General features: G+C 50.8%; 1 protein-coding gene across 1 annotated transcript in view; it reads right to left on the bottom strand.

The window, feature by feature from the left end:
- Positions 1-1,448: 1,448 nt before the first annotated feature.
- The window catches only part of Otog (otogelin), a 62,288-nt gene continuing 51,448 nt past the window's right edge, over positions 1,449-12,288 (bottom strand). The window contains 14 exon segments of the mRNA XM_048361288.1: positions 1,449-1,727; positions 1,837-1,916; positions 4,182-4,227; positions 5,376-5,495; positions 5,685-5,789; positions 6,478-6,656; positions 6,759-6,834; positions 7,834-7,874; positions 9,104-9,202; positions 9,475-9,576; positions 9,931-10,038; positions 10,181-10,285; positions 10,809-11,021; positions 11,228-11,422. Coding sequence (XP_048217245.1) covers positions 1,527-1,727; positions 1,837-1,916; positions 4,182-4,227; positions 5,376-5,495; positions 5,685-5,789; positions 6,478-6,656; positions 6,759-6,834; positions 7,834-7,874; positions 9,104-9,202; positions 9,475-9,576; positions 9,931-10,038; positions 10,181-10,285; positions 10,809-11,021; positions 11,228-11,422 — 1,670 coding nt within the window. The 3' untranslated portion in view covers positions 1,449-1,526.

Raw genomic sequence — 12,288 nt, 5'->3', positions numbered from 1 at the left:
AAGGAAATGAATATAACAATGCATAGCCCACATGGCCAGGGCTCAGGGTCTGCCCCATTCACATCCTGTGTGAGACCACCCTGCCTGTAGCTCCACAGAGCTGAAATCACTCCTCACCTGATGGCCAGCTTCCAATATTCTTTCCACCTTTCCCACTCTATTCTTGTAGGAGCCAGTCCCACACCAGTTCATCCCCAACCAGTGGGAGGGCACAATGCTGGGCACACATTGGGCAACATGTGTTGGGCATACCCTCCAGGGCTCTAAAACAGGATCTTCTCTTCCTAGTCAACAAGCCTTCAGATTCAGAGGAAACCCAGGGCCCTCAGAGATGCTCAGAAGTCTTCCTGTGGTTTATTGATAGATAATAAACAGAATACAGCCTGTGGGAATAGCTGAGGACCATGTATCCTTCTCTCCCCAAGGTGGCACCAGCAGCCACACATCTGCAGACATGACATTCAGGGAGGTGCTGAGGCCTGAGCAATATCAGGCACATGCCTGTAGACCCTGCAGGAGGCCTGGCCCTGGCATTAGAAAGGACATTTTGGTTTGGTGACAAAGTTCTGACAGATACTTAGGGATGCCGGGGCTGCAGGCACACAGGGCAGCCTTCTTCCCCAACGGATGCTCTGTTGCTAATAAAGAGCTTCATGGAGCACAGGGGCTGAAATTGACTGAGTTGCAAAAAACATGCTCAGCACTGTCCTGAGACCAACTCTGCTGTATCTTGGAGGAAAGGCACATTGCAGAGCCAGGAGCTACACTTGCAGCCTCAAAGTAAGCTAAGATCTCTAGAGGGGAGGGCTGGTCATTCTCTGAGGTGAGCCCTGCTGGCCCCTTGCTGAGGAACTTGTCCTTCCCACTGCCACCCACAGGGTCAGACCACCTACCTGCCAGGAAGGCTGGCTTGGGGGGAAGGTATATAGAGACATAGCTGGGACTGTTTTTCTAAATACCAGAACATCAGGACATCTCTTTTCCTGGGTTGAGGGGCCTTGAAAGTCACTGAGCCCCCTCCTCTGTCTCTGTGCTTGACCTCACAGATCTCCATGAGAGAATTTTTGCCTTCAAGCCCATTTTTTGTACTTTGGGGGAGTCTTTCTGAGTAGCCCAAATGTTTCAATTAAATGTCTCTTTCTTTTTAGTGCCCATGTTTCTCCTGTGGTTAAAAAAAAAAGCCAAAAAAGAACCAGGTCACCTAATCAGGTTATTGTAATCCTGTGTTTAGGCTGGAGTCCACTTTGGTCTCAGCTTCTTAGGTAAAGTTCCCACCACCAAAGAACCACCCAGAAATACAGAAGGACAGAGGCTGGATCTTCATCCCCTTCCTAACCTCAAGCCAGGGACAGAGTAGAATTTCTGGAGTGCTGAGCTTGTGGCACTTTCCCATGTGTGGAGGAAGAGGGCATCGAGGGAGAGGATGGGTGAGTAGAACCTATTTCTTGTCCACCACCCTTAACCATCCTGTCACTCTCCCTGGGCCAGCTAGAATGTGTGAGTAGTGGGGATGAGGCATCCAGGCCTCAGGACCACTGGCAGGCGCAGTCAGTGGGTTCCTGCACCGTGTAGGGCACCCAGGTGGCATTGGTGGCACAGAAGAGTTGCACAGAGCGCCGCTGCAGCCCCACCTCACGGCAGCACTTGCAGAAGCGAGCATAGGTGTTGATGTTATGGTTGTAGATGCTGGCGGATGGGCATCTTCCATCACAGGATACCAGATTCACCTGCAGACAGGCAAGCCAGTGAGGCAGCCCGATGAGCGCCTACCGATCCCACCAAGCCCTCTCCATCTCCACCCTTTCCCACCCCATTCATCATGTGGGCACCACACACAGGAGTGTTGCTCCGGCATTCATTCTTGCGGATGGTCATGCGAATGGTCACCTTCTTGCAGGAGCGTCCATCCTCTTTACCTGGGAAGGAGGGGACAGAGTAGATGAGACCATTGTGGCCCAGATGGCCTTTGTAGGTAGGCCAGCCTGGGCAGTTAGTGTCATGCTGGAGAGTTTCCCTTCCAGGTTAGTGCCCATGCATTAGTGCCCCTCTCCATGGGCGGCTTTTAACCCAACACCTGGAAGGAGGTGGAGTTGGGAAAGGCAAAGTCCACAGCACACGCAAGTGAGACAGAGAGAGATGTCTGGGAAACTCTTTGGGGGACTCTGCTAAGGAAGAGGAACATTGGGGTGAGGGGGCAGGCTGCCTTCCCACCCAAGCCCCAGAGCCTATCTTTAATCCTTTTGGCAGCTTGGACATATCTTCACCTTTCTCTGAGCTTTCATTTTCCTCCTCTGAGAGGCCATAGAGCATTGAGATTCTGCAATTTCTAAAGTGGATAGAAACCTCGGTCCCTAGCAGGCTGCTTCAACAGCAGGATCCGCAGATTCCCCTGCTCATCAAAGGGGCTAGGAACTTTTCCACCTCACAGAGCTGTGTTAGTGATGGAAAGTCCTGGGTGTAGGGTTTCTCCTTCCTGGACCATGTGTCTCACAGGTAACCATGGACACAGCTCATTCCTGCTTGGCTTCCTTCAGTGATGTGCTCCAATGTCCCCGGATCAAGGCCTTTCCCAATGCCCTTTCTTGAAGTTACTCCCTCCCTCCCTCCGTACATCTTCTCTCCCTGACCTTTCCTTCTTGTATTGCTCTCCAGGGCACAATCACTGTCCTATTTGAAGCACATTTGTCATTGCACTGTTGAAGTGTAGGCTTTAGGGACTTCTTTTGTAGAGTCTCTTCCGTACTTCACTGAGAGTTCTTCTCTCATGCTAAATAAATACTCACTTTGGCACCTCAATACAGAGTTATAATTATGTGCTTCTTCTATGAATGAAACTCCCCTTTTCCACTGTAGGTGCTTTAGGCCTCATAAAGCGCAAAGGCTTGGTCTTACAATATGTTTCCCTTGATGTTCTGTCTCCCACTAGATTGTCAGCTCCATGAGACCTGTATATACCATGCTTACACTGCCTCGATCACTGCCCTGCACATGGTTGGGGTTCAGCAGATGCCAGACACATGGACTCACTGTGTAAACCCAAGGATCCCACCAAAAATGGGATAGAATTCATTCTCTTGGCCCCCAAGCTTTATTATAGCGAGGCAAGAGAACCAAGGGTTTGTCCTAGGCCCTGAACAGAGACTGGTTGAGTGACTAGCACCAGCAAAGCAGCGGTGGCATTGGGCATCGGTGTGCACGAGGTCAAGGGGAGCTGCTGAAGCATTTCCATGCAAGCCCAAGGGACACAGCTCACTACCCAGCATGCATTGCAGGCCAGATGGTCTTTGCCAGAGTCAGGGAGCAAGGGCCTCCCCCTCCCTCACCCTAGACACTCAGGCCACCTAGCAGAACAATACTGTTGAAAATAGCAATGCAGCTGCCTGCCTCCAGTCCTGTGGGCTTCTGAGTGAAGTACCTGGATGGCAGTGGACACTAACCCATGGAGGAGAGTTGGACCTAATGGGGACCACAGGAAACAAGGTCCCCAGAGAACCTGGAGAGAGGGACATGGGTCTCAGGTCATACAATACATTCAGAGAATATGAGGCTATGGATCAGGAATTAATTAGCTAATGACGTCCTAAGCCTTCTGATAAGAAATGCTGTGGGAATAAGAGGGGCTTATATTATACATCCCTCTGGAAATAAGTCCTGAGCACCATGGGAGGGGCACAGTCACAGGGGTAAAGGTCATAAGGCCTATTGTCAGTCTATTCATGCATATGTGGTTGGGAGCTACAGGGTTTAGGTGTTTGGGTGTTTGGATAGATGCACAGTAGGAATTCTGGAGGCCTGAATCCCACTCAGAAACACCTCTACGCCCAGAGTTCCTGACCAGGAGGGAGAATTGAAGTGGGGGACATCCATATGGAGTCTCTGTCAGTGACAGTAAGAAGCAGAGTGACTCATGAGTTATTGACTTCCAGACTGCAATGTCCACCTTGTCTCCAAGGAGAAGCAGAGGTAAATATTGGGACAGAAGTAAGGGCATGTGTGTGGCCTTCAACTATCTGTATGTTTGTGCCAATGCTGTGAGCCTCATGTTGAGAATTACCCTTCATCTGTTCATCTGAAGAACTGCCACCACAAGTGCCTAGCCAGAGGTCTGGCCCTCTCACCCCCTGACATGATATTCTGCCTCTAACACCCCTCACTGCTGAGCTCCCACCATGCTCACTTACATGTCCTGCAACATCCTTCCAAGGAAGGTACAACAGAGCCCCCGACCTAGAAGGAAACAAGGAAGAGGTAGTTAGCAACCTCTGATCCAGACTAGGAGCCAACATCCCAGCAATAGACAAAAAAAAGAGTCTGATGGTCTTAACTGTGTTTTTCCCATGGTGTTGCAGGGCAGAAGCTCCAGGCATGGGAGAGCAGGAGAGGCAACCTGACTGACTGGACAGCTAAGCAAGGAGGCTGCATACTGCCCCTGGTGAGGCTGGGGCTTGGGTAAGGAAGGTGGGGGCGGGGGGCTCCTTCCTTTCCTCATACTCCCCTACTGCCTCTATCCTTAGGAGAAGGAGAATTTGGAACATCCTACCATTACTGCTTCCCTGCAAAGAGGGCCAGGGAGGAAGAAGTACAAGGCTAGTCCAGGTGAATTAGTGTTCTTCTAAGCTCAGTCTCAGCCATAGATAAGGCATCCTTCTCAGGGCAAAGATCCCCCATTGCCCTGTCTCTTTATTATGGGACGGCTAAAGCAATGGATGGGGTATTCTTTGTGAAGGAATGTTTGTGCATGTGTGGATGGGGATGTAGGTCTCAGGATGTGCACGTGGTTTTCTGAGTGTATACATGTGTGATCTTGCAGGTCTATGTATATATATGAGCCTATCTAATCAGGTATGGGGGTGTGCTTGCTTTCTAGAAAAGAGTTGGAGATCTTAAAAGATCCAATATTAACCTCTGGAACTTTATTAACACAATAACTTCATGCCCTCCAAGAATTTTCTTCTTTGAAGTATATCCATTTGGACAGCTTATGACACGTGTCAGCCCATCACAGGACTAATCTGTATACCCATGTATGTACTCATATGTGCATGTACAAGAGGGGGCCTATCTGAGGGCCTTGAAGTATGTCAGTGTGGAGGTGTATATTGACATCTTTGCGGGGTGTGTGAGATGTGTGTGGCCCACTGCCTGTGATGGTGCCAGATTTTGTGACTGTATGTTTGCACACATCAGTGCATGATCACATGATATGCGGTGATGCTCAAGTTGGCTTGAGCAAAAACTGCATGGAAAGATGCAGATATTTGGATTGGCAAGGCAGGCACAGGCTCCAGGGATCCTATTGTCCAATACTCCTAAGCACAGGACTCCTGCCCCATCCCCACCACCACTAGTGGGAAAGTAGGAGAGGAGGCACTGACCTTGGCACACTCTGTCTCATTGAGTGGTGGGCAGCTGATGGGCGAGCGAACAAGCACAGCACCCAGGGGAGTGCTGCCACAGTGGTGGCGGGCACAGTCTGCAATCCAAGATGTCCCTGGCTGGAGAATGCAGAGATGGGTGATGAAAGCATATGGCCACACAGGTGGCTCTGAGGACAGGTACAACATAGGACCTGGCACTTCCCCATACCCCATCTGTATCAAGCCCTGGTTTGAAACCAAGAGAGGGCCCTCATTATAATAACCCCTTCTAGGATAGCTCCCCGGGTGGGCTTGGGGTCTGCTTACCAAGAACAGGGAGGTGGTGCCGTTGGGGAAAGTAAAGAGGCAGGACACATTCCTGCAGGAGCCACAGCAGGCTGCCAGATCCCGTGGGTGCTCATACTCCTGGTTCTATAGGCCAGGGCAGGACAGGAGGCTCAGCCTGGTATAATCTCCACCCTCCACTCTCCACGATCTGCTTGCGTCTGAGGGAGTACGAGACCCCTGACGGTGATCAGTCTCCTATCTCAGCTAGGCAGGCAGAATGACCCCGTGCCTACCCCAAGCCCCATGACTGCCTTCCCTGTGGACAGGGCATCTCTACCCTTCCTGGAGAGAGACAGTATTCTGGAAATCAAGCTACCAATTTTGGTTCTAGATGAACCTCAATTTGAGTCTCAATTCCTGCAGGACTCTTGACAAATGACTAAACCTGCCTCAATCACACTTTTCTCATGTGAGAGATGGGAGTCATTCTATTCAAGTAATCCTTCTGTGGGGCCTCACTAGAAATCAGTCACTATTCTGGTGGTAGAAGAGCTCACCAAAAGACAACAGCACAGACAATAATCCAAGAGCTTAGGGAATGTGTCAGGCATCCAGTAGGTGTTTAATAGATGCATATTCTGCCTCTTAAATTCCCACGCTGGCCAGGCCTTAAGTCTATCTCTTTGCTATTGATGTTCCCAGTCTGGTGCTCACTGTCCAGATTTGTTGCTGGAAGAGCCAAGCTTCCAGGGCCACCTGATTTCTGGAATACCTAATATCTGTCAGGACAACCCTCCTGACCCCCATGAGCCCCACACTGTCCTGCCCGTACCGCCTCACAGTGAACGTCACACAGCACAGAAGTAGTATTGATCTGGTAGAAGCTGGTGAGGGGGTCCAGCACATCTGTGCAGCGAGAGGTGTGGCACACACCATCTGCCGAGAGCTCCACCACTGTCTGGCCAGGCTGCATCACTCCCAGCTCGCGGCTCAAACACACGGGCGCTTTTACTTAGGTGGGCAAACAAGATGAGAACAATCCTCAAGAACCCAGCCATCTACGATGGCCCACCCCAAGGCTTGTCCACCCAGGGACTTCCCTTCCCTACTCACCACACTCGTACTTGGCGCAGCCACACACATTCTCCATGCTATGCATGAACTCCTGGTCCAGCTGGGACTTCTCCCACTGGGTGAGGCAGAGGTGGTCAGCACCTGATGTGAAAGCCTCACCCCACCCTCAAGAGCCGTCTGCCATGGGTGCTCCTTTCTGTCAATTGCCTCCTACAGTGGATGGGAGGGGCCTGGCAGGCCTGGGGAGCCTTGGCATCCTAGAAACTCTATCACTGTCCCCACTCTGATGTCTCCTTTCTAAGGAGAGACCCCCGATGTCCTCCTTGAGGGAGCTTGCACAACTACTGGCCCAGAGCTCTGCCGGGCCCACACCTACTTCTTATCTTTCTTTGCCTTCAAGGAGAAGAGGGTGAGATAAGGGGGAAAATGAGAGGTAATGGGTGTCAGGATTGGGTGAAGGTACAGATGATATAAAAATGATCTGAACATCACTTTACATTTCTTAAAGTATTCTCACTTCTCCCTCTGGTGGTGCATGATGGTGATTAAGGGCATGGACTCTGGGATCAGAATTCCTGACTCTAATCTTAGCTTATCAGCTTTATGACTTTAACCAGAGCTTCCTTGTTTGCATAGTTGAGATAATTAATCCCAGAATCAACCTCCTGGCTAGTTCCTATGTTAATATGTAAGAAAGGTCTGGGAAAGCTCTGGGCATGTGGCAAACTCCTGGTATACACTAGCTACCATCACGATTATTGTCAATGCCATCAGTATCACCACCTTCATCGTCCTCACCATACCTACCATTAAGTCATTATGGTCATCACCAACTCTGCCATCACCATCATCATCATCCTCACCAACTCCACCATTACCACAACTATCAGGATCATCTCTATTGATTCTTCATCTCAATTATGAAGCCTCTCTACCCACTTCACAAAAGAGGGCACAGAACCCAGAAAGCCAGTGGCAGAGTTCAAACAAGAATGCTGACTTGCAATCCATGGCTTATTGCACAAGTCTGTGTCTCCAGAGAGGTGCAATGAGGAATGAGGAGAGGAAAGGGGAAGCAGAGCAGAGCCAGTGGGCAGGGGTAGGATCTCCATACCAGATGGCACCGAGGCACAGGAATAGTATCACAGTCACATTCTGAAAAACAGAAGGCCAGGCCCCATCTCAGCAGGAATGGCAAGAAACAAGTCCCCCTGGGGCTTTCAGACATCTCCCTGAAGGTACAATCCAGCTCCAGCCCAGCCCAGAGCAGTAGGGGTGGAGAGGCAAAACCTCAGCCTTTCCCCAGCTCCTCGTGGGAGCCATAGCTCTTCTACTTGGGCAGGTAGGCAGTGAGAGTCCTCCACAGCAGGCTGTGTGCTGAGAATGCAGTTTGAATAATTAGGCAGGCAGACCACTCACAGAATTCCTTTTGTCACCTGTGATTCATCCCTCACCCTAGACATGTGGCTTCTCAGAGAATAAACACGACAAGGACGGAACTTCTGACCATCTGAATTTCTCGAGTGTATGTTCCAGCTACTCCACTTTGCCACAGACTTAACAAAGAACAGGTGTGAGCTGTGCAAAATGGGCTGCCGGGCACGACCAATAAAGGAAGGGCCACACCAGCTCTAGCTCTCAGGATGGAGAGCTGCAGCTCAGAGCAGCTGTGACACAGCCTTCTGAGTCACTCATCTGTGCCCAGCTTCTTCTGTGCTGAGCACAAAGCAAGAAAGAAAACAGACTAAAATCATGCCCTTGTGCACTGTGTTCTAGTAAGGCTTACAAGCTAAGTAGCCAGCCAGATGCACTACAGACTTCCTCAACTCATTTCAACTCTTTCCATAAAAGAACAATATAAAAATCATTGCTTTTCATTATTGGTCATTCATCGTCTTGTCTGCCCCCACCCCAAAAGGATGTCAGATGATTGTTTTTCTGTTTGAGGTACTACTCTTACCACTTGAGCCATGCCCACAATGCTTCCATTTGTAATTTATTTTCTAGATGGGGAAAAGGGTTTCATTAACTTTACTTAGGCTGGCCTGGAACTTTCCATCCTTCTGCCTTCACCTCCTAAGTACTTGAGATTCCACCCAGCTTTGAGGTAAGTTTTAATATATACCATCACACAGTCATATAAATACTTTTAAAAATGGAAAACTGTTTGGGAATAGATACCTTGACTTTTTCCCCCCTGCTTTTATCCTAGAGAGGAAGCTATAGAGTGCTTAGAGTGTTGTTGGAGAGGCAAGATCCTCCATAGAGACTTGGGAAGTGGAGCCTGAGTACAGATGACAGTGGTGGGCCTCTCTCCCCAACTTGCTCCTCAGTAGGGGCCCTGGATCTTCACCTTGGGGAGGGGCCCCTGATCTGGAACTTACCACAGGACTTGTAGGGACAGCAGCGGTCCGGGCTCCATACCTCCACCAGGGCAGTGCCTATGCCACACTGCACTTGGGGGCAACGAAAGCTCTCACACACTGGGAGTGCAAAAGGATAGGAAACATACTAGTCATAGGCACCTTGGAGTATGCATCCCCAGGAAGCAACACTAGCCGAAGAGTGTGTGCCTCCCAGCTCCCCGAGGTGTTCTCAGAGTGCTCAGACACATCTAGAGCTGAAGTCCAGGGGCAATCTGAGCTCCTGGGCTCTCACAGGGCTACTTCCAGAGACTCTAGTGCTGTCTTAGAGGCCAGAAAAGGTCCCAGAGTCCCTGCCCACATAGCCCTCTGTATGCCCAGCCAGGACTCACCACACTGGTACAGAGGGCAGCAGAGTTCCGTGGTGTTCCTGTGCACAGTGAGTGCCTCCCCTTCCTGACACTCAGGGATGGGATCTGGACAATCGCCACAGGCTGAGGGGAAGAGAAGTCATGCTGTCAAAGATGCCCCCCTTCTGGAGGATTGTACTTCCTGGGTTACAGAGCAGTTTTCTGGGGTAGGGTTGGGCACTTCAACTACTCAGATGTGACAGGAACTAAACTCAAAGAAGCATTTTGAAGTCTTCTGTGACTCACTTTGGAGTTAGAACCTAGACATTCCCTATGTCCACCCAATACCTGACACTGAATCAGCACCATTTCCTTATGCACAGTGACTTAGGAGTGGAGTCCATTTCCTCCACATAGAAGACCCCTTCCCCTGAGCCTGTCCTCCAGAGGCTCACCCAGGATGAGAAGGGGTGGATGTCTGAGATGACAATTACCCACCACAGAAGTAGGAAGTGCAGCATGAGTCCCCCAGACGGCCTGTGATCAAGATCTGGTCCTCGCGGCAACTGGGAATCAGCTCTGCCTCGCACAGATCAGGGTCACATTCTAGGGAAAGGACAGAGTGTAGGCCCTGAGAGAACCTGCGTGGCCACACCCGGATCCTGCCCTGATTCTGCCCCATCTCTAGCCAGGATCAAGTCCCCAGATCTGCAGGCCAGCCCCACTCTCCCCTTCCTTGCCCTCTTACCACAGCTGTAACTGGGGCAGCAAGAGTCCTCCTGAAAGTGGGTGAGGAGCCGGTGCCCTGGGCGGCAGGTGGGGGCAAGCCCTTCACACAGAGTCTGGTTACACACTGGCCAGGGGAGCACAGGGCCTGTTACCTAGAGGCTAGGATGTCCCCACCATGCTCCAGCACTGCTCCACCCTTGTTTCCCTGCCTCCTCACACTCCTGAGTCTCCTGAACCTATACTCCTGGAGGGGCCTCTGAGGGTCACCCAAGGTCTGGGACCAAAGAGCAATAGATGTTCAAGATGGGCCACATGCCAGCTGCTGTCCAAATCAGTGTTGACAGCTACATCAAGGCTAGATACCACCAACAGACTCATGTTCCAGGCAACCCAGCGGAGGCACAGCCCATGTTATATATTTTGCCAAGCCTACAAGGTGATAGAAGAGGTCTAGGTCTTTTGATCCCACCCTTTTATCACCACCCCACACAGGTTCAACTTTTGCTGTGGCTCCCTCAGATCTAGTTCTCCCCTTACCCAGTGCACATCCCACAAGATACTTTCATGTTTCCAGGCATGAAGGCTGCAGGCAGGCTAGAGCCATATGCCTAACACTGGGGACTGGGGAAGTGAAAGGTGGGGCTCACCACAGACAGATCCCAGGCAGCAGGGGTCCTCAGTAGGCAGGAACAAGATGACCTCCCCAAAGCGTGGGCAGCTTTCAGGCCGGGGACCCGGACAGTCCAGATCCACAGGGACAATGGTGTCTTGGGCTTTGCACTGGTGCTGGCAGCACCCACTGAGAGAGCTGTTCCAGGTCTCCCCCAGGGCCCTGGGCACCCCTGTGCTGTCGGTGCAGGCTGCAGTAGGGGCATGTCAGGGCACGGGGAACTGAGGAAGTGAGGCAGCCCCAGACTGCCCGGGTTAGACCCTCCCTGGGACAATGCTCACCCCAGAACAGACCTGGAAGGACACAGAGTGTCCCCAGCATGGGCAGGAGGAGGCAAAGGAGACTGTGAGATGAAGCCAGCTTTGAGGAGTCTAGGTGGGGCAGGGAGGGACCTACCACACTTGTCCTCAGGGATGCAGAGTGCAGAGTGGCGCCGGTGCAGGATGGTGCCCTCAGAGCACACACAGCCTTCTCCCAATACCTGGCACTGCTCAGCGTCCAGTGGGCCCAGAAGCCCATCCTGGCATGTCTCAGGGGGCTCACAGGCTGCTACGCATGCCTGGTAGGTGGAGTCGCTGGAGCACAGGAAGGCTGCAAGGGCAGAGCAGGTATCCGCTGTAGTTCAGACCCCAGGCAAGACTCCCCAATCAAGGCCAAAGGAGCAGGAAAGGCTGGAGAGGGGGCTCAGTGCTTAGTGTTGGGCTTCTCTTTTCAAAATCAAGAGTCAGGAACATATAGCCCACAGCCACATCTAGCTTAGTGTCTCTTTTGCAAATGAAGTTTGATTAGAACCATCATGAGTGTTTTTTTGTTGCTGGGCTTCCTTTTTGTATCACCAGGGTAAAGTTCAGTCAGAGACGTAACAGCTCATAGAAGCCTCAAGTATTCATGATTTGACCAGTATTTTCCAACCCTCTTGACTGTAAAAAGTGTAACTTACATTGTGATTCAATGCGATTAGTAAATAGAACAGTAACTTTCAAGCCTGAATGCAAAAGCTTCCCTTGGGAGCTTGCCATTGGTGGGACCCCATCCAGGACCAGTTGATTAATACTTTTCGAAATTCCCTACATGACTAAAATTGGCATCTGGGATTGAAAATTGCTGACATTTTGACATAAAAATTTCTTTCATGAGATAGTATTTATCTTCCCATACACAACACATACTTCTATTTTCCATTCTGCTCGTTTTTTTTTTTGTTTGTTTGTTTGTTTGTTTTTTTCTGTTCCTGTGAACTCTGGGCCTGGGTGCTGTCACTGAGCTTTTGTGCTCAAGGCTAGCGCTCTACCACAGCTCCATTTCTGGCTTTTTATGGCTCATTGGAGATAAGAGTCTCAAAGACTTTCCTGCCTGTGCTTGCTTTGAACCAGTATCCTCAGATCTCAGCCTCCTGAGTAGCTATGATTACAGCCATGAGCCACCTGCACCTGGATTTATGGCCTTTTTAAACACGT

The sequence above is a fragment of the Perognathus longimembris genome, chromosome 13 (assembly GCF_023159225.1).
Source record: "Perognathus longimembris pacificus isolate PPM17 chromosome 13, ASM2315922v1, whole genome shotgun sequence".
NCBI classification, from domain to species: domain Eukaryota; kingdom Metazoa; phylum Chordata; class Mammalia; order Rodentia; family Heteromyidae; genus Perognathus; species Perognathus longimembris.
Note: the sequence above shows the minus strand (reverse complement) of the source record. Positions and strands in the feature narration are given on the sequence as shown.